At 41.4% G+C, this 24852-nt stretch overlaps 1 protein-coding gene across 2 annotated transcripts in view; it reads right to left on the bottom strand.

The window, feature by feature from the left end:
* The window catches only part of atp2a3 (ATPase sarcoplasmic/endoplasmic reticulum Ca2+ transporting 3), a 111448-nt gene extending 87486 nt beyond the window's left edge, over nucleotides 1-23962 (bottom strand). For both annotated transcript variants that reach the window (XM_074671466.1, XM_074671465.1), the window contains exon 1: nucleotides 23571-23962. In XM_074671466.1, the coding sequence (XP_074527567.1) occupies nucleotides 23571-23688 (118 nt within the window). In that variant the 5' untranslated portion in view covers nucleotides 23689-23962. The remainder of the gene's footprint in view (nucleotides 1-23570) is intronic.
* Nucleotides 23963-24852: the final 890 nt, after the last annotated feature.

Below are 24852 nucleotides of genomic sequence, written 5' to 3'. Positions count from 1 at the left end.
CTACCAGTTTGTTTGTAGTTTAGTAGCTGTCTATATTTAGCACAGCTGGCGGTCCAGTGCTCTAAGACATGTCTGTAATGTGTAACGTGAGCGAATCTTCTTAATGTCCTGCCAGTCATCTACCAAGCAGAGCTAACGTAACCTCACTCTTCATTTTATTGATAGACTCTCAAGTTTGAACAGACCACTGCAGAATAACTGCTGACTGTGGGTTGGAATGAACATTATCACAAACAGTTTAGCTCCTGTGTTAGCCTTTAGCTGGCGCTGTATCTCTCTCCTGTTTATCTTTCTTCTGCTCTTCTGTCCTTTTTCTGTCTGACAGTTAGGCTCCAGTGTCCACCATCACTACAAAATTAGCCAGCATGGTGTTGTCATAGAGACCTAGGTGTGCTGTAAATCAACCCGGTCCTGCTCGACCTGATCGTAAGGCTTAGAAGTAGCATTTTTTAAATAACCCGTAACCAGCTATATTGGTGCTGATAATCTCATTTTGAAGTGTGTATTACAATCAGGCATATATCTAGACGGGAGACTTTTTATAAGATCAATTAGAAACTCCTCACAGCTCCTTTAAGTGTCTTTTTCATTGGGCTTGAAGTTTGTAAAAAAAAAAAAAGCAGGTGATAAGTAGAAGAATTTTGAGCATCAGCTGTTCTCAACAAGGACGTAGTCCACTGTGAATCTTGATGATGTCTTATAAATATGAAATATACAATAACGCCATCTGTGTTTTTTTGGCTGTTATGGTTTTTAGTGTTGGAAAAACAGAAGTTAATTTGATCGCTGAATTGTTTTTGTAACAGCAGCAGTTACCTGTGGGTATTTCTTTAACATTACTCCACTGTGAATGTATTGAACTGTTAAACCCAGCTGTTGAATGTTAGAATCGTAGTTTTGTAGTCGTACTAACTCATCCTACTAAGTAGGACTACTACTATAACTGGGTGCCACACCATGAACAGAAAAAGAAAAAGAAGTATGCAAGGTAGACCGAATTTTTCTTAATCAGTCGGACATCTGGATATTTTTGGGATACAGAATTTTTTTTTCCTACATACTAAATTTTCCCAAATCAGTGTGTACAGCTAGTTTAGAAGGCAGTGTCAAGAACAGCTGTTATAAACAGTAAAGATGGCCAAACTGATGACTCTTTACAACTGACATCCAATCTAGAAATGGCCACAGATCAGAGCTGGTGCGCCTCTTAAGCGATGGCTACAATGTGCCCAAATCAGCCACAGCTCTGATTATGCCAAAATATTAATAACTTTTAGCCTTTAACAACTCAATTCAAAAAATGTAGGCTTCGTCGAGTCATTATGGATGAAGAAATTATGCACAAAAATCATGATGCCAAGATATAAATATGTAGATTCCTGCTGCTAAAGTTAAGAGAAGCATATAAGCTCCATTGGTTTCTCCTTATATGAAATAAGCCTACAGTTAACACCTGACAGGCTGCAGCTTCTTGCCCTTCTGATATTTTATTTCAGAGGTGACTTTCTTCAGATGTTGCTAAAAAGAGAAAAGTTACCTTCGATGTTGGAAATAATCAATAGTTTGTGAGCCACCTGAAAAGACTTTTTTAGAAAGAAGCAGCCTTGGTCGGCTCATCTAGTCAACGCTTTCCCTTCTCCAGACTTGGGTGATGTCATTGACATTCATGCTGCAGACTCGGCCTCGAACAGCCTGACTTCATTACTCAGTGATCAGCAGCGCTAACCTCCCTTTTCTATCATCAGTACATGGGGATAAACTCCCTCGGTAAACACAACACTCGGCTTCGCTCCTTCACATCGTCTTGTCATTCCTCATCTGTCCCTTCAAATGAAAAGCTGTATTTTCAGGAGCGTTTTAGACAGACTGGGCATCTTCTCCTCTCTGATGATTTGATAACCAGAGCACAACACATGAGTCAGTGTGAGCAGAAAACACATCAGTCACTATCTGAAACCATTTTTATCGACAGGAGCTGTTGATTTGTGTCACCATAAAAGAGACACAGATGTGATTAGTCACCGAGTTTGTCAGAAACACAAGAAAGACCAAACAGGTTGTGATGTAACAAACACCATCCATCCTCTCTGAAGACTGGTGATATTCAGCTGATGGAGTTAATTTAGGCTCAGTTTGATGTGTTTTCTTTCCCTCTAAAGTCTTTGTTTTTGTTCTCTCTGGTGGAGTGGGAGTTCTCCTTTAAGCAGTGGAAACCTCGTGTTTCTCTGCATGTTTTGGGAGGACCAGGCTACATGAGTCTTAAACGTGACCCTGTGAGGAGAGCGGCTGGAAAGGGGAAGAGCCATGACGTGAGCTTATAGCCTCCTTCCAAAAACAGAAAACCTCGCTGCCACATGCATTACACGTGCCACTGGCGGAAAGAAATTCATTTCACGTTAAGAGTCCTGGGACGCCTCTAGTGCTTCCAAATGTTGTTATTGGGTGGTCGGGAGAGTGCAGGCTTTGCCAGAGGTAATGAAAAAGTTGTCTGGTAGATGGAATAACTTTCCTAATTTGGTTTGTAATAAAAACCAGAGAGCACATTATTGCATCACAAAGAAGCTATTTAAGAGAAGTCAAGTACTTAAAAGGCATAAAAACGAGCGCTTTGATTCGATAACGCCTCCATGAAACTGAATTTTTGAACAGATTGACCCGTCGTAGAGGTCGTGTCTCTGCTCCACAAGAGCCCGTCCTCCTCCCGTGTAATCACAGCTGATGAGTCATTGTGAAAAGCTTTTCAAACTTGCCGTCTGGAAGCTTTTCAGAGTTCAGGTTGGACACGGATGAACTCACGGAGGACTTTTGGCTGCACTCTGCCCACAGCGGCAGCAGAAATGTGGAGAAGTGGGTTCTGCTGTTTTCCATGCTCCAGCAGTCGGACATAAGCCGGTTTCCCCATTACTGCGCCTCCCTGGTTGTATAATGTTTTTATGGCAGACAGGCTGGCTGAGGGCTGCAGACAAAGACGGATTGAGTGAAAGGACCAGACAGACTAAAGGGGAAGGAGGGAGGGAAGGAGGGAGGGAGGGAGGGAAAGGCTGGAGGTGGTGAACGGGGTTCCCCGGCTTCCTTCTGCCAAGGATTCCCTCACAGTCATCTGGGCTGTGTCAACCAGAGGGCTTGCCCAGGCGCATTCCTCAACACTGACTTCACCTCCCTCTCACTCTCCCTTTCCTCCCTTTCCTCTCTTTCTATCTCTCTCTCCGTGTCCCCACAGCACCTCCCCACCCACCCCTCTTGGCCCAGACAATGAATAAAAGAGCTTGTTTACACGCAGCGCAGCACAGAGAGGGGAGACACTTCCTGGAGACGGTTGCCAACAACAGCGGGGAGCTGGTTTCTGAGTCCAGAACATCAGGAAGGAAGGCAGGACGTCTGTTTCTCTGCAAACTAACCAGCTGCTGATAAATACAGAAGCTTTCAATGATGCAAAGCTGTCAACTCTGGAACAACACCAACTGAAATAGGATGACACCAGATTAAAAACAAAAATCTGTCACAATAAAGGTCAAGAGTCAAGGTCAAGAGCTGGCAATAAACTAAGCTGCACTCAGTTTCCCACATCATACTGATGAGTAGAAATACTGTATGTTCTTAACTGTATCCTCCAAACTGTGGTGTTATAGGATTTTATGTTACTGAACCACACAGCAACCTATAAGCTCCGTTATGACATAACAGTGTGATGCCATAGCAGCGCGACACTGTGTACCCTGCTAATAAATCCAGCGAAGAAGAAAAACGCAACACAGTAAACAAAGAGCAACGATGGCTCTTTGATACAAAATGCAATCAAGTTTTGTTTCATAGAAGTCTGTGTGCCGCCAAGAGAAATGCAGCCACTGTCACATGGTAAGTGACGATTCTTTCGACTAATTAACAGTCTGCAGTGTTGTAGCTCCATCTTCAGAGTTCAGATCGGTTTAGTCTGGCACCCTTAAGGAAGGGTCCAAAAAAGTGGAACTGCTTGTCACAGTTATTTGGGGATTTGTCCAATTGGGATAAGTCGGTGGAGACACCGTAAAATGCGTACTGTGCCAAACCAAATTGAACCACTTGGTGGAAATGGGGCTTAAGTGTCAATATAAAAGACTAAAAATCAGCAATTGCTTACGTGTCCGCTTGGAATTGCTCCAAAACCTAAGAAATCCCATCAGGCTCTTTGTTAAAATGTTTTTTTTTCTTCCACAGAATTTGACATGCTCACAGTTTCATTTAATAGCTATGTTGTGAAGGCTTGGATTTAGGTTCTAATACAAACAATCAGTGGATATACTTTTTTGCAACTCATTTAGTTTGATGTTATCAAAGCTGGCAGTTGTGCATGATTGGAGGGATTTAACAAATTGGCCTGGCTATAGATTTCACTCCACTGTCTGTATATAAATGAGACTAACATTTGTTGGAGCCAACATTTCAAAAGCAGTGACAGCTTTCTCACTTCATAAAGCTTCTTCATGAACCAATGTATGACATCACTCAGGCTAAGTCCATGTGACTGTACTGAACATCCTGTCACACCGTATGAGTTAAGGAAGGGATTTTCAAGCTCAAAAACAACTCTATAGTCACTGGTATGTAATTGGTCATTGTTCATGTAAGACCAGCCTCCATGTGCAAACATATTGCAATACGGGATGAGCAGTGATGAATAAAACTTTCATTGAATCTATTTTGCTTTAGCGAATGTTAATTCTAATATGAACAGATAGAAAAAAATATGCGAGCTCATTACACTTTGTTTCAACATAAATCAATTAAAGATGTCAACCATACTTTATTTCTTAAATGACCTGTCTCTGAATTTTGTACCATACTGTGCCTTCTTTTGCTTTCAGCTGTTGACATCACCCATTTGTTTCTGATACAATGTTTCGAGGCCTATTTTTGACGTAATACTGAAAAAGCTTGATTCCAACCGATTCCAACCATTAGTCAGCAGTTATTCTGCAGTGGTCTGTTCAAACTTGAGAGTCTATCAATGAAATGAAGAGTGAGGTTACATTAGCTCTGCTTGGTAGATTACTGGCAGGACATAACCAGGATTCACTAATGTTACACATTACAGACATGTCTTAGAGCACCAGGCTGCCAGCTGTGCTAAATATAAACAGCTACTTAACTACTGTATAAACTGACAGTTTTACTTAGCCTACAGATACGTTAGAGCACCTGGCTAACATATAGCCAGCTACTACAACGTTAGCTTGATGTCATTTGCTTTATAACTGTACTGATTAATACCTTACCTCTGCGCATTGTATCCAGTAAAAAGTTGTCTTGAACAAATAAAATTAGTCTCATTCATATCTCTATTTAATTCCAAAACAAACACATGCCTCACTAAAAGTAATTTACAACAGTGTGCATGAGACCCCAGGCCAGAAGGTGGTGAGGGAGTCCAATTAAAACAGATCCTCCTCACAGCATCTTTGATTAAGTACTGAGACCAAAACTGTTTTTGAAGCAGACTGTAAGCATGTTGCTTTTGGGTGTGCTACAGCCACCAACTGACAGGAGAAATGCATTACAACAAGGCACCAAAAGAACCTAAAAAAAAAAAAAACTGTGTTCAAAAGAACTAAAAACTCAACTCAGGGCAGCTCTAAAGATTCAAACCTTCACCTTCATGCTCTGTATTGGCACCATGCAGCGAGGCATCCTCCCTGTTAAAGATTATGAATCCAACAACGAGCAGCTTTAACACCCTCTGTCAGACCATGTCCACTAACAAATTACAGCCGGATTACTCGGGGCCCCCTGTAAACATCACATCAGAGTGAGGTTGGGTTGTACTAACAAGCTTGAGTTCAGACCCCTCTCTGTAAACTTCAAACATGAGAAACTTTCGGCTGTTACCATAGTTACTCTGCTCATTCAGCCTCTTTAAAAATGTTTCAGGAGGAAATGTGCCAATGTCTGTCAAAAATTACCAAAAATACTGGTTATGCAATCATTACATACAGCACGCAGGCATCAAACTCCCCACACACTTTCTGCTGTGATAAAGCTCATTTTAAGCCTCCACATGCTGCTAATAAACAGCTAGCATGAAAACAAGCAGGCACACCTTGACCAGGTCAGGCGAGACTTGTGCTGCTTTAAGGCCAGGGTAAAGATACAGGAGTTTCAAAATTTAAACCAAATACTGAGATCAGTGTTGGTCATAAGAAAAGAAAATGTGAACTAAAGTAGGTAACAGCCTGCTCTAGTAGTTAGAAAATATTACCCAGAGAGCTAAACAAATCTTGATCAAACACAGATAGTGGTATGCTAACAAGAGTTAGCTGCTAGAGCTTGAACATTATCTGTTCTTTAAAACTTTGTCAGTTGATTTGGTCATCGTTTTCAAGCTTGGAAAGTCCTGATATTATCATACCTTTTTTCCTTTTTGGGGACATGAAAAAGGAACCTCAGGTTGGAGGGCAAGTCGTATTCGGGCTTTCCAAATTTGAAAAACTAATTTTATAGCACCAAGGAGTAGAAGAAGAAGTAATAGAATCAGAAGAATATGCATGTATTCATCTTAGTAAAGCAGCAACCTCAGATCTTTCAAACTCAAGTCAATGCAGAAGTAGTGAAGACTGCAGTTCTCCAAGTGGCCACTTGAGGCTGGCCCCAAAAGCACAGACTCACCGGTCATAAAAAGCATAAAAGTAAACAGTAAGCCAGCGTTTTCAGTGGAAACGCTGATGCCACACTCCGCTTCACGCAAGCGCATACAATAGGAGAACAGTACCGTTGTTACGATCGTCACGAACTACTGTGTTGTGCTTGTGCTGCTCAATCTGCTGACTGTCTTTATACAAAATATGCATCTGTTGCTCCACTGTTGAACTTAGTATTCCCCAATACACCAGATGATTGGTTAAACTCTACTTTGGTGGAGATCTCCCAAAAGCGGCTACTGGATAAGACAGTTATAGCACCACCTACATGCCTGGCATGCTTACTACAGCATTCTCAGTCCCTCTGTGTTTCTGTGTAAATGCAGATTTTTTCACTGCGTTTCAGCATTTTCAGATGAAACGTTGTCGTTTAAACGGGGCCTCGGGCCAAAAACCACTGATGTTCCAGACTGCATACTTGCTCGATTTAGCTGTGGATTTGATTTTTTTTAAATAACTTTGTATTTCTAAGGTAATACAAATAAGGAGGCAGAACAGATCTGGATGAAAAAACTGAGTCAACACAGGCTGCTGATTACTCAGCAAATACTGAGCCTAACACTGTTCCCATTTTTTTCTGCCAAAAGATGTATGCTAGCTAACGTTAGCCTCAGTGCAAGAACGCTTCACATTGATTCTTTCCTGTAGACGTTTTTTATCCTGCTTTTGGAGATTACTGATGTTAACAATTAGGTTTTTAACTTTAAACTATCATACAACAAGATATGTACAGGATGTAAAGATTTAAAGGAATTGTAGCTTCACCAAATATAAAATGAACCTGTCGATTTTAGACTGACTGAACTAGCACAGTTTGAAAACAACCTCATGATAACAGTATGATATCTGAGTTTAAGGAAACAATGGACCAGCTCAACATTTCAAAATACTGTGGCTGCCAACAAAAAGGACACTGACTACAACCTGTTTGAGTAATGCTCCAAAAAAAAAAAACAGACAGCAAAACAAGTCTGAGTGAGAAAATGTCTTTGAACCTCAGTCAACACTGGATGTTGATTTTATTTTTTTGTAAAGAACTGAAGAAAGGTCATACATGTTTGTTTTCTGTCAACACTAGCATGCTAACTAGCATCTGCCTCGGCTCCTTTGTTTATCATTGCTTGGAGCTACCATCAATAGCCCCGCCTCCTTCTCTCCAGTAGTTTCTTATATAGTATTGGGGTTAGAAGTACATAAACCTATATATTTCACAATCTGCATCTTAAACATGCATCAAATTATTCAGACTGCTGAGTGAGACTGTCTGGGCCAAACATCCACACAGACCCAAGTCCAAACCAGGCATCTCCTATGATTGATGGGGGGATATATCAAGTCTTAAAAGGCTAAAATTTCTTGTAGTCTAAACCCAGCTGCGGCTTCTCCTCCAGCATCTCACTCCATCCACAAACCACGAGAATGTAAAACAGGCCTATAAATATCATGATGATGTAACCTCTAATAACAGTCTACTATAGCCTCCTATATCCGCTCTTCTCCTAATGTCTTCCCCCATCGGAAAAAAGCTCTGAACGCATTAACCATATCAAATGTGAATTATAAATGTTCCCCTCCCTAACCTTGTTATCTCTGCTGCTTAGAAGGCATGGCAGGTAACAGAAGAGGGGCCGTCCACCGCCTGACAAAGTCAATATTTTCCTCATTTAACTGGATGTCAGAGGAGGGGGGAAAGTCATACACAACTCAATGTCAAGTGGCTAAATGTAAACAATTATTTTAAGGAGCCTCAACTTCTGAACGGTCACCTCAAGAAGGAGAAAAGGAGCAGAAGAGGAAGTGAACAAAGTCAGCTCCTCTGCAGTGAGGACATGATGCCATGACATCCACTCACACCACGGTCACCACAAGCCCTGAAACCTCTCACACTGGATTAAAGCTGCTGAATTAAACACCAAAATCAATCAGACCACGAGTTTACAGCCAAGCTAGCATTTCTCTGGAGGATGACCGCTGCATTAAATGCTACTATCTCAAAAAGCCACATTTCCATCACAATAATTTCCCCCAGAAACTACAAAGCTTTAAACTCAGCGTGTTTCCACTTCAGGTTTCAGGTTCACTGTTCAACCTGAAAGTCTCTCGCTGGTTGTACTTTCCAAACTGGAGGAGCTCTGTGAGCTGGGCTTCCTGCAACTGAATGTTTCTGATTGGTTGAAATCAGCATCTTGATTTTTAGTGAACTAGTCTGCCTGACTTCATGAGTCTAGAGTTGCGTAGTAGAGACTGTGAAGGATTCTGGGAGAATATGAGTGGAGCCAGGTTACAAAAATAATATATATTTTTTGTCTTCCAAGAGTCTAATCAATTCTTGACTCTACCTCCCAACTTATTTTACAATCCCCCCCCCAAAAAAATACACGAGAACAGCAGCTGTCAATCATTGTTAAATGTGACGTAAAACCTAGTTTTTAACCTCGTATAACTAATGAAAACTAAACTTTTCAGAAAAAAGAGGACTTGAATACAAGGCAGCCAAATGTAATCTTCGAATCACCGCAACAACCAGACATGAGAAACATTTCTACAAGGTGTATTGATTTCTTCAAAGTTTGACCACAGCTCATCTGAAATGACTGGAGAGATGGATTTTTTGACCTATACTGCAGCCAGCCACCAGAGGGAGCAGTTTTTGAGGCGACCTCACTTTGAGCTGAGCAAGATGACATCCATTTTTTTTACAGTCTATGGTGAAAATACGTAAAACAATGTGCTGAGAAGATAAGGTGAAATCATAATTAACTGCAACAATTTCAAATTTGGCAAGTTAAAGGGTAGCATGTAGCATTTAGCCTAGCATCCAAATATCTGGGACAAACTGACAGAAAATATCAGGCTACAACTCTGACATGTTGGTGTGTTGAAGAATACTGCAGATGCAATCATTTTAAGGAAAGTAATAAGTTTTGAACAACCTTCACACTGAGTATTGACAAACAAAGAAAAAGGAGAGGAAAAAATCATCTACAATAGGGCTGCATGGAGAAAAAAAACAATAAAGAAAACTGTAACTATGTAAGGTCTTGAATTTACCATCAATGGTTATAAAACCAAAACTTGTGAAGCGTAACATTGATCCTTTCTGGGGAAATCATCTTGAAAACAGGATCTTCTACAGCAAACACATCTGGCTTTTGATGGTTCACTTATCATTCCTGTCTTCTGGCTCATTTTTTGGATTATTTCACTGTTTTAAGCATTTTCTTGGTGGTATAGCAGCTAATATTTAACTGAAAATTTGTTAGCAGTGGTGCCGTTTGTACAGGCTTTACACTCTTAAAAAAAAAGAATTTTGATCTCAATGGATTAACCTCTTGGTTAAAGGTCCCATATAATGCAAGATTACTTTATTAAGTCTTTAAGTTAAATTAGTGGGTCTTTGGCTTTCCTCCCAGCCCACAAAATGTGACATTTAATGACAAAACCTCTACTTAGTAGTGCTTGTGAATGTAAAATCCTGACCTAAAAAAAGCTGTTTGGAATTTGGGGATCTGCCGATGACAGCAAGTCCCTCTTTTGACCAATCAGGAGCAAGTCTGACATGATTGGTCCACCTAAGCAGAAATCCCCGCACCCCCTCCCCGCCCACTCCCCTCCCCCCTGCTGGAGAAAAATCTCTTCAGCCGCGGGTAGGAGAACGCCAAGGTTGAAGAGCCATCACTGCTTTGTTTTTGGCTGTAAACAGCCACATAGTTCCATGCACAAGCTTCCCATCTCAGAAGAAGGCAAGACTAAGTGGCTAGAGTTCATTTATCAAGGAAATGTGTCAGCTACACTTAGTAAAATGTGCATGTGTGTGCTAGTCACTTCACAGCCGGCTGCTTTTCCAACTTTGGACCGTACAACAGAGGGCTAGCGAATAGACTGGTCCTGAATCCCGGCGCATTACCAACCATCTGCCAACAAACCTCGGACCCTGGAAATGTGAGTATTTTAAATGCTGTGTGCTGTGGAGCAGATGTAAGAGCTTTTCCTCAGTGTCCCCCCTGTCTCTGTGTTAGCTTCAGGATGCTAACTTTAGCTGCGGTTAGCCTGTTGTTTTAGCCTGTAATGTTACGGTAAACAAGCTTCGCTGTTTTCTAAACATTGTGCACTCAGAGCTTGTGGCGCCGCTCTCAGTGACGCTGAAGAGCGGGGTGGTATCATCTGTGGCTCATTTACATATGAAGGCCACGCCCACTAAATCAGAGCGTTCTGAACAGAGGGGCTATGAGAGCCTGGAAACAATGCTGCTGTGCTTGATTTATTGGCTTTCTGGACCAAAACATGTTGCTATCATTTCATGAAGACATCAATGATTCATATTAAACTGCAGAAAGGGAGCAGAATATGGGACCTTTAAATAAAGTAAAATAACAGAATTCACAAAAATCAGGTCTGGATATCTTTGCAATGCAACAGTATCACTGCAAGCAAAGAAATTAATACGTTTACATCTTTGGCAGTGTGTGGCACCATCCTGCTGTTAAACTGTGTTTTGATTAAAAATGTCTGCCCCATCTGCAAGAAGATACGATTAAAGAAATCCCTCTCTTGGAAATGAAGTATTTAAGAGATAATAAAATGATGGTAGCACGACAAGAAATGTAGGGGAATCACTACTGAGGCACAGAGGTGTATCCTCAGGGGACTGTCTTTATGATTTTCAGTGAAATTAATTTCACAAATTTTAAGGGAACTTTATAGGAAACTTCTGACCCTGCGGTGGTTTTAGAAACTAGAGACAGTCAAAGTTTTTCATCCTCTGGGGACAATGAATGCACAGTATTTCATAGGTAGGAGCCTTAACAGTTCAACAGGATTTCTTTCATCCTATATGGGCCAATAAACCAACCAAGGGATCAACATAATTGATCCCAATAGCCATGGCTAATGCAAGCAAAAACAATTAAGTTACTATCATCAGTGACAACTGTTCTGACTGCATTTCTTGAGCTGTTAAAATTATTTTAACTGGATTAAGGTTGTTTGATATTAAAGGGTTTATAGAGGCAGTGCCCATGTTAAGAAAGGATCAAGTCTTTTGTTTTACTGTTTCATTCGGTTAGGAAGTTGTAAAAAATAAATTCTTCAAACTTAAAGAAATAGGTGAAGAGAGCAGTGAAGTTGTGTGCAGAGGCTGAACAGTCCTGATTTCTTTCCTCTCCTCTGCCTTTGTCCCATCATCCTTCACCCTTTTTTCAAGTTTTCTACACTATCCAAGTCTCATATACACACATAAAACCAAAGTAAGAACCCTAAGAAAAAGGGGAGACGAGGTTAACTTTTTGAAAATGCCAAGTGAACATTTTCAGAACATCCTAAAAACAGAGTGAGGGAAGATTTGAACGATTCACAGAAACGGGAATAACTTTGAGCTGCAGGGACATCTCCTAACCAACCTCGGCCAAATGTTAGAAACCTGCTGACACATCCAGACTCTCTGGCTGAAATGACTTTGACTTCAGCACAGTGCACTTTGAACAAAAGAAGGACAATAATGGTCTCGTTTCAGGGAGAGACTACAGAAGACCGGGCTGATGAGATGTCCTGCTCAATACAATTTTATGGCTGCAGAGTTTGATAAGCCGATCACCCTGAAACTCCCTCGGTGGAGGCAGCACAAAGAGGAAATACCACCAGCTGTCAAAGCTGCACTGAGATAAGTTTTTTATGAGGCCGTCCTGTCAGAAACTGAGAATTAGTCTGAAAGTGGAGATTTTATCCCCTCAAGCCCATTAAGAAAGAAAATGACACAGGATTCAGCTCAGTGGCTGCTGTGACTGCTGATAGGCTGAGCTGCTCCTGACATCACCACGCTGTGGTTAGGGAAAGAAAAAGAGACTCCTCCTGGTGTCGAGCAGGACTCTGCCTGCTGAATGCACACAGCAGTATCATTCTGTCTTTGACCTGTGTGTGTGTGTGTGTGTGTGTGTGTGTGTGTTTAAGATGCACATTTTGAGGACTCACACAATCAAGATGAACATTTTCTCACAGGAAAGCTCACTCCTTGATGCTCTATCTTGAAACTAACATTCAAGTTTGTCTGAACTGGAAATTTATGTACCACGAGGAAATAGATCATCTCAGATAACTGTGTTTACGACTTTGTGGTTTGCATCAGATCTTTTATCTATGCGTGCACTGCCTGTTTGCACATCAAATTCAGGCCACTGAGAAACACTCATCTAGCTGCTCATTTTGTCCCTTGCAGAACGATGAGTTCCACCGTGGTGGCAAAGAGGAAAAAGGAAAAGGCCTGTCAACCGCTCAGGACATGCATGAGGTGATTAGCACAGAGCTGGTATCTCGTCAGGGCTCGCAGCTTCCTCTTCAAGGTCGCAGCTGTGAAAAGAACCAGTTTTTAAACATCCCAACAGGCCAGCGCAGAGGATGGCACCCAGCCACGCAGCAGCCAATCACAGAGGCTGAAAGCTGTGAAAAATAGTCAGCAAAGCCCCAAACGGCGGACTGAAATATCTGTGTTACCACCCCACTATTTTTAGGGTTTATTCTAGGTTTAGAAACCAGAGCGGCACTTTTATCCAATCAGACGGCCGGTACAGAACAACTTTACTGATCTGAGCTCTGCAGTACTGGACGACAGTCAAACTCATCAACATCTCACTGTGGAGGGTTTATATTTATACAACCACTACATCACTGGATATGTAACTGTAAAAACTGGAGCAACTTACAAAAACTTCACTGAAAATGGTTTAGTGAAATTCTTTGTTCTTTCATTTGATATCGATAAAGACTTAATCTTTTTAAAACGCTTTGTGTTGTGAAATAAAGTGTTTTAGTCCTCTTTGTCAAAAAGAGACTTTCACCCCCATTTCCACCAAACAGTTCGGTTTGGTTCAGTCCGGTTGGATCGGTTTGGTTCAGTCCGGTTGGATCGGTTAAGCCCGATTCTGTTGCCGTTTCCACAGACGACCGCGCCCCCTCATGGTAGGCAGTGTGTAAGTTAGACACCGAAAGCCCCAACAGTTCCATAATATGGTGATGCAATAGCAACACAACACAGCGTACATCGCTAATAAATCCAACAAAGAAGAAAAACAATGTGACACCTTAAACAAAAAGTAACGATGTGTTTTCCATGTGGTGCAATCAAGTTTTGTTTCAGAGAAGACTGTGTGCCCCGAGGAGAAACACGGCAGCTGTCTCATGGTAAGTAACGATTCTTTCGACCAGTCAATGGACTGCGTGTTGTAGCTCCACTTCCTAGGGTCAGATCAGTTTAGTCTGGCATCCCAACAGAAGGGTCTCAAAAAGTGGGGCGGCTTGTCCCGGTTATTTGGGGATCTGTCCCAGGATTAGTCAGTGGAAACACCACAAAAGGCGTGACATACCAAGACAAACTTAACTGAATAGCTCAATGGAAACAGGTTTGGTGTTGTCCAAAAACTTCTGAAGCACCTCTGTTAGCAGCAGTGTTGGATTGGGTAAGGTGACCCTGGGTATTGTAGTTCTCTGATAACTCCACATACATCAACCTGCAGCTGTAAAACCAGACTAAAGAAGCCTGTGCTGACTTTAAAAGCAGTTTCAGTTCAGTTTGGAAACAAGTGCCAGAGTGACTCCTCTGTCATGGTTTATGTTTTGGTTTTGTAAAGTTGCGTCGTAGTGAGCGCTCTTAGCGCACTCTGTTCTGTAGACGATCTCTGACATATCCGTTAGCCTGTTAGCTTGTGTTTTGTTTTTGCTTCTTTCTACGAATATTGTGCTATCCCACTTGATTTCTGCTCTGATTTATATGCGTTTTCTTGACGTTTAAGCCTTGGAGACCCTTTTTAAGTACAGCACGCAAGAACATTAGTCAATTTCATTTTGTAATTGTGAATGCTACATAGCTTGGTCAGTGTTTCATACTGATTTGGTTTTATCCCCTGTGATGTTACAGTTTTACAGTGGTGGATTCAACCCTAAGTAAAGTCTTGGAAAAGCAAGCCCTGTGTCTTTTTCAAAAGTGTGGATCCCTGTTAGCTAGCTGTCTAGTTGCACTCACGACACGTTCTGCGAGGACAGCATAAAGCCACCTGAAGTTCCAATGTAACCCTGATGGGAAACAACCAGATACTTCAGGAGCAACCTCTCTTTAAGATTCTGAAGTCAGTCAAGAATCATTTCCTGTTTCTGTAAGGAATTTCTGTCAACACTTGGCCAAAAGTTAAACTGCAAATCCACAAGAAACTGTCACTGAAATCCTGAACTGCAGAGCATTGGATCTGTATACATGCCCAGCCATCAGAAATGAAACTGGACCAGTTGTGTTAGTAGTAAAATTAAATTATTAGGGGTATGTATGAGCCAGGTTGGCACCCCTACAAAGCATTACATTTAATAGCAGTGGACTCCATCATTACAGGCACTAACAAAAAGATCACTGCACCTGTTGGGCTGTTTTGAAGATGGACAACATCATGCTTAGACATGACTCTTTAAGAAGAAATATGTGGCAAGAACAGCTGTTTGTTCAGACTACATTCTTCTAAAATGTCAATTTCCTTGGCAGAAATATGTTTTCTTCATGCTCTTTTCCCAGTGACACCTTTATCGCTCACCATATTTATCACTGTTTATAAAGGCGGTTCCACTGACATATGATCTTCTGCCCATGCCTCTCTTTCATGGTGCAGTTAGGTAACAGGCAATTCTTGGCACTCGTGCATGCGGCTAATGCTATGTCAAAATAAGCTAACGGTCCTGCTTGTGTCATGACTGGACGTGCACACAGGCCCAGGTCAGTAAAGACATGAAAGAAGCTGGAAATGCTCAAGACATAAATTCTGCTCTATGAGTTGCATTTCTTTAAAGATAAAAGTAGTGCCAAACATGTACATTATAAATAGATATAGAATTATTTAGCTGTTAAAGAATGAACTTTTTCTTTCAAGATTAACATCTTAATAGAAAAAAAATACTTAAGCTTCTGTAACCCCAAAGCCCAGTGAGACTGAAATCAAAAAATCAATAATTATATTTATTTTTCATCTCGGTCTTTTAATGAGATTTGGGGGTAAAAAAAACAAGAGAAATACTTCCAGTCTAATATCCAAAAGATAATTGATGGAGTGAATAATGAGGGATGTCCCAAAGCAACTAATTTCCCATGATTTGAACCACCATTAAATTTCAAATTAGTCCAAAAACCAGAAAAAAGCAAAACAATTTTTCAAACAGACAAAACCAAGAATAACTTATTCAACACAAAGACACAAATTCTGCAAGTCAACAATGTGAAATCGGGTTGAGAGCAGAGCTAACATTCCTCTTTGCGGGCTAGCTTTGTAATGCTCGTGCTGGTTGCTTGGTAGGCTGGCTGAGTGGTAATACACCACTTTAACCAAACATCCTAAAAACAACTTTATCTCCACTTTCTAAATCTGAAAAAAAAAATCTCTTCATTTAGAGAAGTTGTCTGTGGCAAGATTTAATACACCATCTGTGCTTGTTTACATCCAGGTTGTACGTCATTTTCAAACAGCAGTATCAGATGGAGCTAAAGCTGCACTACACCTTGGAAACAATAAATGATCTGTATTTCAGGGCTATGATAAATAATTTTATAAATAAATAAATACATTTTGAGCTCTTGCATCTCAATGGGAGTATTCCTTGTAAAATAAAGGTTAAATGAAATAAAAATAAATGTATGAAACCAGTAATGTTGCTGACTGGCTGGATGAAAACAGCAAATCATTAAGTCGTCTAAATGCACCCATCTTGGGTGTTAATGGCTGTAAAAAAGATGAAGAAGAAGAAGAAGAAGAAGTCAGGATGCTTCTGCGTCTGAAAGGTTGTGCAAGGTGGCGTGAAATCAAACTAGCCTGAAAATATTATAAATAATCTGAGACAAATTCTATGCTGATAAACAGTTGAGAAACAGTTGTTTTCCCATCACACAGCATGTTTACTTTTTGACTCCTCGGCTCAGAGCTCATGACAGCTTGTGTTGACTTTTTGTCACAGACATTGAAGAGCTACAAAAGTTACTTTACATGCAGCTTATTGCACCTCACACACAGCTTATGTCTCTGTGTCAGGTTACCTCCTGTTCAGTTTATGGTGCCCTGAAGGCAGACACACACTGTACACCATGTGCTCTGTGTACACACACCCCCCTGCTCGAAACACAAACATGTTTAAGTACACATCTCCTCAGCGGACCGGGCTGTGTTTTTAGCAGCGAATTGGAGCTCTGTGACTCAACATCATTTCGCCAACAGGCCGTGAGTGACAGCTGCAGAGGTGGGAGGGAAAATAAGACTAGTGACAAGCTCAAACAGGATCAGAGCGTCTTTGAAGGCAGCCGGGCAGGCACACACAGAGCCCACTAGAACAGGGAAGTGACTCAACACCCAAAGGACTTCAAATTACTTTTCTACGACTTCGCTCTCCTTCCTCAGCCCACACACAACTCCAACTCAGTCCAACTCTCAACTGGACCGTTTTCACTTCAAGTGAAATTAACAGCAAATAATTCACAGCATAAAAAGTGTGTCAGTATGAGAGAGGAGGAGGAGGAGGAGCAGGAAACTGTCGCAAACATAAGTCGGGCTGCATTTATGTAAGGCTGCAGATCAGGAAGTAAGACAACACAGAGTGAGGTTTCACTACAGGAAGTAGTAATTGTTGTTTGTGCTGAACACCAGAGTGAAAAGCTTCACAACTGAAGAGGGAGGGTAGCATTAAAAATTGTTAGCAAGCAGCAAGGTAGCAGACACCTGACAGCCTGGATTACTGACAGAACAGGGATTATTGCATTTCCACTTTCAGAGTGATCAAACCAATCAAATGATTATCAAGACTTAATGTCTGTGACCTCAGCAGACGCTGTGTGACCAGACAGAGCCGACCCAAAGCCCTGTTACATGTGTCTGAGTGTTTTATGTGTGTTTGGAGCATCATATAAGTTCAGAAAATCCACATCGAATCTAAAATGACACACTGTATCGCTACAGTGTGTTTACAAGCATCACCAGCTTGTTTAACCAGAAAATGTTGCGCAATTGTGTTCTTCACGAGGGAGTGTCAGGACACACTGCCTTTAATTTCAAATGTTTCTGAGATGAGAGCTGATTAATTTATGTTTTTTAATATTAATTCCTCATCATCTACTTTATAACGATCTGTACTCATAAGTCTGAAGACACTGGGCTTTAATAAGTCAAATAATAAAGATTAAAAGTTTTAATATATTCTCCAAAGCGTTTAAAGGAAGAAGAGGGATCAATAAATTAACTCCACTTTTTTTACTGGAGACTCTGCTCTCATGCGTCAGCTGAAAAAAGGGTGAAAAAGCTGCTTTATAGGTCACACCCCACTAAAAATGTGATTACTTATGAGGACAATTCCCCCTCACTGACACCTTATAAAACTGAACAGACTATTTTTTAAATTAGGGCTGTGAGACAGGGAGAGAAAGAGTACAGGAACCAATCAGCAGGCACCGCGAGCTGCAACAGCACAAACATTCTTGGTGCACCCACACACAGATAGAAAATGTGTGTGTGTGTGTGAAAGTGTGTGTGTGAGAGAGACAGAGAGAAAGAGAAGCTGAGAGGCTTTTTTATTTTCCCCACAACATCAGAACCGACTGCTTCACAATGAAAGTGATAAAGTGTCTTGTAAATTAAGGTGCTTGTAAACAGTAAATTAGCTGCATTTTTTTGGGGTGTGTGTATGTGTGTTTATATGCTGGAAAAAAGGAGCTGTTACATTGGAGCATTAATGAAAGGTGTGAGTTAAAGGTCAGCAGGCTCCTCTCTGCACAGCAGCGTCTCCAGATGTTGCAGCAGTCTTAGCTCAGAGAGCAGAGACATGAAGCCTCACTGCTCGCTGGTCTCACCTTCCACTGTGATATTACGTATAAGTAGGGATGGATACCTTTCTCATTTGGAATGATACATTACTGGTGCCTGGTCAGAACCCAACAGTATTGATTTTTGGTACTTTTGTGTGTTTATGTGATAATAAATATTAGAGATAAGCCGATATGGATTTTTCGGTGCCGATACCGATACCGATTATTTGAAGTCAAGGAGACCGATAACCGTTATTTAAGCCGATATTAATTTACATTAATATACGTAATAAATGCACTGCTGATTGGCTGTTTCCCAAGCTATGGCTCTGCTTGTAACCAATCAGATGGTGCTGTGGGTGGGACAGTGCTGGAGACGGAGTAAAGACTGCAGACAGCGAAGCGGCTGCAACAGAGCCGCAACAACACAATTTTAAATGTGTTTCTTAACGACCATTGGATTAAAAAAAAGGCTGGTTCCGATATGCCTCAAAATGCCAATTATCGGCCCTGATAATTGGCTCGGCCGATAATCAGTTTAACATATTTCTGAATGTATAAACTTGGAATGCTGTGTTCATGTCCAGTAGGAAAATCGCCTACTCTCCCACTCCCTCACAGTCACAGGGATGCATTTAGGTACCTGTGTCACTGAGTCATCACACATCCTGCACTTGGAGTATGAGTTTTTACCCTCTGGCAGATGATACAGAGTCCCCCACTGTAAACTAAACAGATTTAAAAAACTCATTTGTTCCTACTTCCATTAAGCGTTTGAATGGTGCTTTTTAAGGCTGCAGGGATTGAGCAATATTTATGTGGTTTTCTTTTATTTATTGTGGGATATGTGCAATATGTGTCTGTATGTGCAACACTGGTGATGTGCAATTTTGTGTTGTTTGTTTTATCAGATTGCGGAGACTTGTAAGCAGCAGGCGAGTCCAAAACCTATTTCCCAAGGGGGACAATAAAGTATATTGTATCGTATCGTAAACATGGTACCATTTTAGGAATAGACCGATTAACGATTATCAGGGAGGATTATTTGGAATTTTGAGGCATATCGGCATCGGCCTTTTTTTAATCAGATGGTCGATAAGAAATAAACTTAAAACTGCGTTGTTGCAGCTCTAATGCAGCCGCTCTGCTAAATGCAATCACTACTCTACTACTACCATCTGATTGGTTACAAGCAGAGCCATGGCTTGGGAAACAGCCAATCAGCAGTGCAGTTATTACAGTTATTGCAGTTACACTGAACTTTTTGACACCAATATTTACTGTAAAAAACTTTAGCTATTAATTTTTTTAAGTTTTCATTTAACTTTTTAAAACATACTGCTAAGCCTAGGAGCTGTTTAACAAACTCATTCTTAAAGGTATTTGAATGAAGTTAAGTGTTGGAGTTTGTATTCTTCAAAATTTTGACGCCAATATTTGTACTTTGACTGCAAATTAATATCAGCTTCAAATATCGGTTATCGGCCTCCTTGACAACAAATAATCGGTATCAGCCCGAAAGAACCCATATTGGTCTATCTCTATACTGTTTGATTGATTTTATGTGAATCAGTGCTTGGTACTACAGACAGAATTCAGTCAGTACCTATAATAGTTCGTAATTCGGCACCCATTCCTATGTGTCAGTAAGATTAAGTACAAGCCTCCAAAGTGAATGCATCTGTACCATAAAAGCTCAAGGTCAAATCTTTCTCTTTATAAGACCATTGCCAGAACTAGGAGCCCTTAAAGAATAATTAATGAGAGAGATCAGGCGTAAGTTTGAAAAGATGCTGCCCTGCATACTAACACAGGAAAAGAAGCCTATATCCAGACCATAACAATAAGTTTTCCACTGAAGTAATGAGGCTGAACACTCGCATTACATCTTACCTGCTGGGCTGAGAGAGCAGAGAACAGATAAATCTACACAGACATGGTCTGAAGCCATTTCTCTCTCTGTGTTACTGAATCCAAAACCTGATCCTGAGTGTTGTCCAGAACAAAGAAACTCCAGATACTGAGCCGACTGAAGGTATGAATCACAGAGGAGCTCACAATGTGGTACAATAAGAAACAGACCCCATGTGAAGATGATACTGGATCCAGCACTCCTACCATCAGGGGCACTGCATGCCTATAACTGACAGAAGCCTTTGGAAATAATTACAGATTAGCAAAGTGAAGGCAGCACCCGTGTCTGAGATAATTAAAATTTCAGGAAAAACATTTAACTATTAATCACAATGTCTGAGCCACAAAGTGCCCCAAAAAGAGCAGAGTTAATGTCAACAACACCACAGTGAGGGGCCGAAAAGTTGTGATGTGAGATAAGACTGTAGATAAGAACTGGGACTCTTTTCACTGCTATGCATGAGTCAGAATTATATGTGACCAGTTTTTGTTAGAGGAACACACAGCATTACAAAAATCCTGTTAACATGTAAAATGATGACCAACAAGTGAGCATGAATTGGCTCAGGGCACTGAATGACATGCTAGGCTAATATTAGCAACAAGGTGACCTTAAAGAGGGGTAATCATGCTTTTCTATATGTGAAATATGGGAATAAAGTAATAATATTGGATATTCGGATTAAATTCATGAAGATTTCAAACCTCATGTTCACATGCCGTACAAAATTCTTGAATCTGTCTTTAAACCAATCAAAATGCTCTGTTCTAAAGGTAGCGACTTTCTGAATCAGAATCAGAATCAGAAGAATCAGAATCACTTTTATTGGCCAAGTATTTTCAAGAATACAAGGAACTTGACTCCGGTTTAAACTGCACTCTCTCAGTACAAACATGGATAGAATTACAAGAGTAGAAAAATAGAGTTTAAGTAGTAGAAAAATAATAATAATTATTACAATATTAAATAAATGAGCTGAAATGATGAAGTCATCACATGAGGATCTGCTGACTGTTTCATGACACGTTTGAGAGGCAGGCCTCAAACACTCAGACCTGCCCAGAGCTCCATCCCAACAACAGGCCTCCAGAGGGCTGGCCAATCAGAGTGAAGGGGGTTTGATGAGTGAGGAGTCTTAAAGAAACAGCAGCAAAAAGTGTTTCAAACAGAGGCTGAAATAAGGGTTTTCTAAAACACCAGTGAGAGAATCAAAGTAATTCAATCATGTACAGCTACCACAGGGGAACAGCAGGGTCAGTGTAAAGCCTGAAAACACACAATACCCCCCCTTTAAAATAAATGGAAAACATTTATTGCTAATAATTTAGCTACTTTTGGCTCATGAAAACCCCTCCACTGACACTGTGCTGTTGTTTTCTGAAAGCTTACCTCAAATTTCATCGTCTTTCCTGCACAGAAGTTGCTAATGGCAGCCATGGTTTATGTCTCTGCTGGTAAGGCCAGTGTTAAGACAAGAAGAACAAGTACTTAGAGGCTTATTTACGGAGGTGCATTGACTAGCACGCTAGTGAATCACACAATTTGGGTTGATGGGGGCTCGTCTGATACTCGTTCAGCTCTCGGATGTTTCTAGAATTTAACAGTGATTAAACTCCCTCATCAAGAGGCCTGTAAAGCCTCCACTGTCTCACTGAAGAGGAGGAGGAGGAGGAGTGCGATGCCTGACTCAAACTCATCAGCACCTCCTCCTGCGGACACTCTGAGCAGTGCGTCGGCGGTGGAGTGACAGCAGATCATGTCAGTCTCACCTCCTGTTTGCCTCCTCTTGCCCGTACTCTGACATACGTCGACCATGTGAGAGGAGTTGCGCAGATGAGGTCTTGTTTGTGGACATGTTGATTTAGGTTAATGATCCTGCTGATAATGACTCCTCAGAGTCTGCTGCTTGAGAGGGGAAAGAGATGTCTAACAGATCTTTATCACTCTGCTCTGACATGCACCAAGATGAGAAATAACTCCAAGGTTATTTGCAATTCTCCCTCTTTTTCAGATTACAGAGGATCAAGCTTGAGCGTGGAGAGGACCCCAAAAAGGGAACAAGGGTATCCCCTCCCTGCTGCATGCATCTGAACCGTGCTCACACGGTACAGGCAGGAAGTTCACAGCAAGCGCGAAAGAGATGTTATCTGTGGCAAGACGTTGCTTTCTTTCCATGAAGTCATCACAAGCCCCTGGGTAGAGTGGCTGGCTGCAACAAAAGGGCTACTGTTCGACTGGCACAATATGCCGCTCCACTCCACAGCTTGGCCACACATGCAAATGACAGGCCGGGAGGAAAGGTGTGGCAATGTCAGGTTGGAGCTCAGCGTGAAAAAATACCCATAAAAACACCAGCTGGGAGTCTGAGAGGATGACATTTTGGGGGGAGTTGTGAATGAAAGCTGCAGCTGACAGAAGCGAGGTTATCTGAACCTCAGTTTGTTTGGCCATCACTTATTTATCTGATGTGTATCACTCTTAATGGCTTCATGCATCATTTCTGTCTGTTATCTTGTAATTGGAGCTGGAAAGTGTACGCCATGTGTGGAACAACTGTTGAAAGTGAAAACAGGTTGTTCAAGATTTTCTCTTTCATTATCTCCAACACCTCATCTTCTTCTTTTTCTTCCACTCCAGCAGTCTGAGCCAGCCTGCTCTGCACTTCCTGATCCCTGAGACTCAGCCAGGGATGTCTGTCTTTACGCACACACACACATGCACACTCATAAACACACGCACAGGAGCAACATTACTGTGTCAATATCTGGCTTGGGAGGGCTGCAGGTTTGTTTGCAAAGACAATAAAGCTTTCTTTATTGAAATACTGTTCATGCTATTTGACATTCTTCGACATGAGGTGACCACAGGTGAAGAGGGAAATAAAACACTCGCTTTAGAGGTTTAAATATAGGACTTTCAGCGTCCTCCGTTCAGGTGTGCCAACTTTTAAAGTCTGATACGCAATAATTGCTTTCAACACACGCATGTGCATCAATGAGTGTGGCAATAAAAGAGCGCCAGAGGGAGGATGGTTGTTTTTTTACGCTCACTTTGCAACAGCCTGACATTAAGCGGTAGTAGAAGGATTTCCTGGCGAATTAATCGATCCATTCATGCTGTGTACTACGCATCAGCAGCTGAGATAAAGAGGGAATTAATGCCCTGAAGTACTCACCGTTTGGTCCATATTTCTCAAAATTGACTTTGACTTGCTCCAGAGTCAGCCCAGTGTTTTCGTTCACGCCGAAGTAGTCCAAAACTTCGGTCGCCGATTTAGTGTGCGCATTTTCCATGGTGGTGGACCGGGCTTAGATGATCAGGTCGGAATGCATGTAGTTGAGAAACATCTACTGGCAAACGGTGGGTGCGCACGAGGAGGGGAGGCGAAAGAGCGGTAATTTCCACCGATGGACGATGAAGCAGCTGAGTGAATGTCCGTCACCTGTCCCCCCTGAAGAAAAGAAAGCCTCCGGATCCGCGGGACAGACGTTGTTGACGCTCTGCTGATCGACTGCTGCTCTTACTTCATCTCCATCTGAAGGTGTGCGGTGTGTGCGCCGGGGCGGACCGCCTCCTCTCTGATGAGCACTCCCTCCTGAGCGCTCATTGGCTGCGTGTACCTGAGCGCAGGGTTCAGCTGTTCCATGCAAACATCTTCCCCCCAGAGCAGAAAACAGAAAACTCCCTCAGTCCTTGTTTTTCTCATTTTTCCTAAATGATTTTTTATTCTTTTTTTTTCAAGTTATAGTTAAAGCAGGATGAAAAAGGGAGGAAGAATATCTTCTTTTCCATTCATTATATTTTTTTAGAGTAACTCCTATTTCCTGTTTTCATTTTATTACCTTGCATAGAAAATCTTTCAATAATTTAACTTTTTACACTAAACATTTTTGTGTGTGTGTTTTATGAATGAAAAGTGTCTTTCTACACCCAAACCAGTGGTGTGCAGGGCACAGCTGTTGAAAACATATGCTGATGTGCTCTCAGAGCCAAAACTCGTGCTAAAATGCCCTCCAGGCCGGCAACACACACCTAACTGCCCCTTTAGCTGGTTAAAGCATGATAAACTGCCCTCTATGGTGGCAAAATGCATGCTTGAAAGCGCCTTCTTCAGTGACAAGAAGCTGCTGTATATGCCTTTTTTATTTTTATTTTAGCTCCTGCCCTTCAAAATGTCTGAGCGTCTGACCCAAACAGTATCTTTCAGTACAGGGAGAGGAAATTGTCAAGGAGCTTAAGGCTGTAGCTCACTGAGCGGCCACTTGGGGCTGACTCATTTGATTTCCATAAACAATAAAACACATATCTGAGAGTCACAGCCAAGTAAAGAGAGTATTTCTGATGCAGGAATACTTATAATCTGTGTGCATTGTGTCTGAAGTTACACATGGTAAGGTGTCTGAACCTGTTGAGTGACATGGAAGCAGCAATGGGCAACATCCTGTTAGTAAAAATGA

Source organism: Halichoeres trimaculatus, unplaced genomic scaffold, assembly GCF_033239565.1.
Source record: "Halichoeres trimaculatus isolate MK-OKI-2021-1 unplaced genomic scaffold, fHalTri1.1 fHalTri1_scaffold_6, whole genome shotgun sequence".
NCBI lineage: Eukaryota > Metazoa > Chordata > Actinopteri > Labriformes > Labridae > Halichoeres > Halichoeres trimaculatus.
Note: the sequence above shows the minus strand (reverse complement) of the source record. Positions and strands in the feature narration are given on the sequence as shown.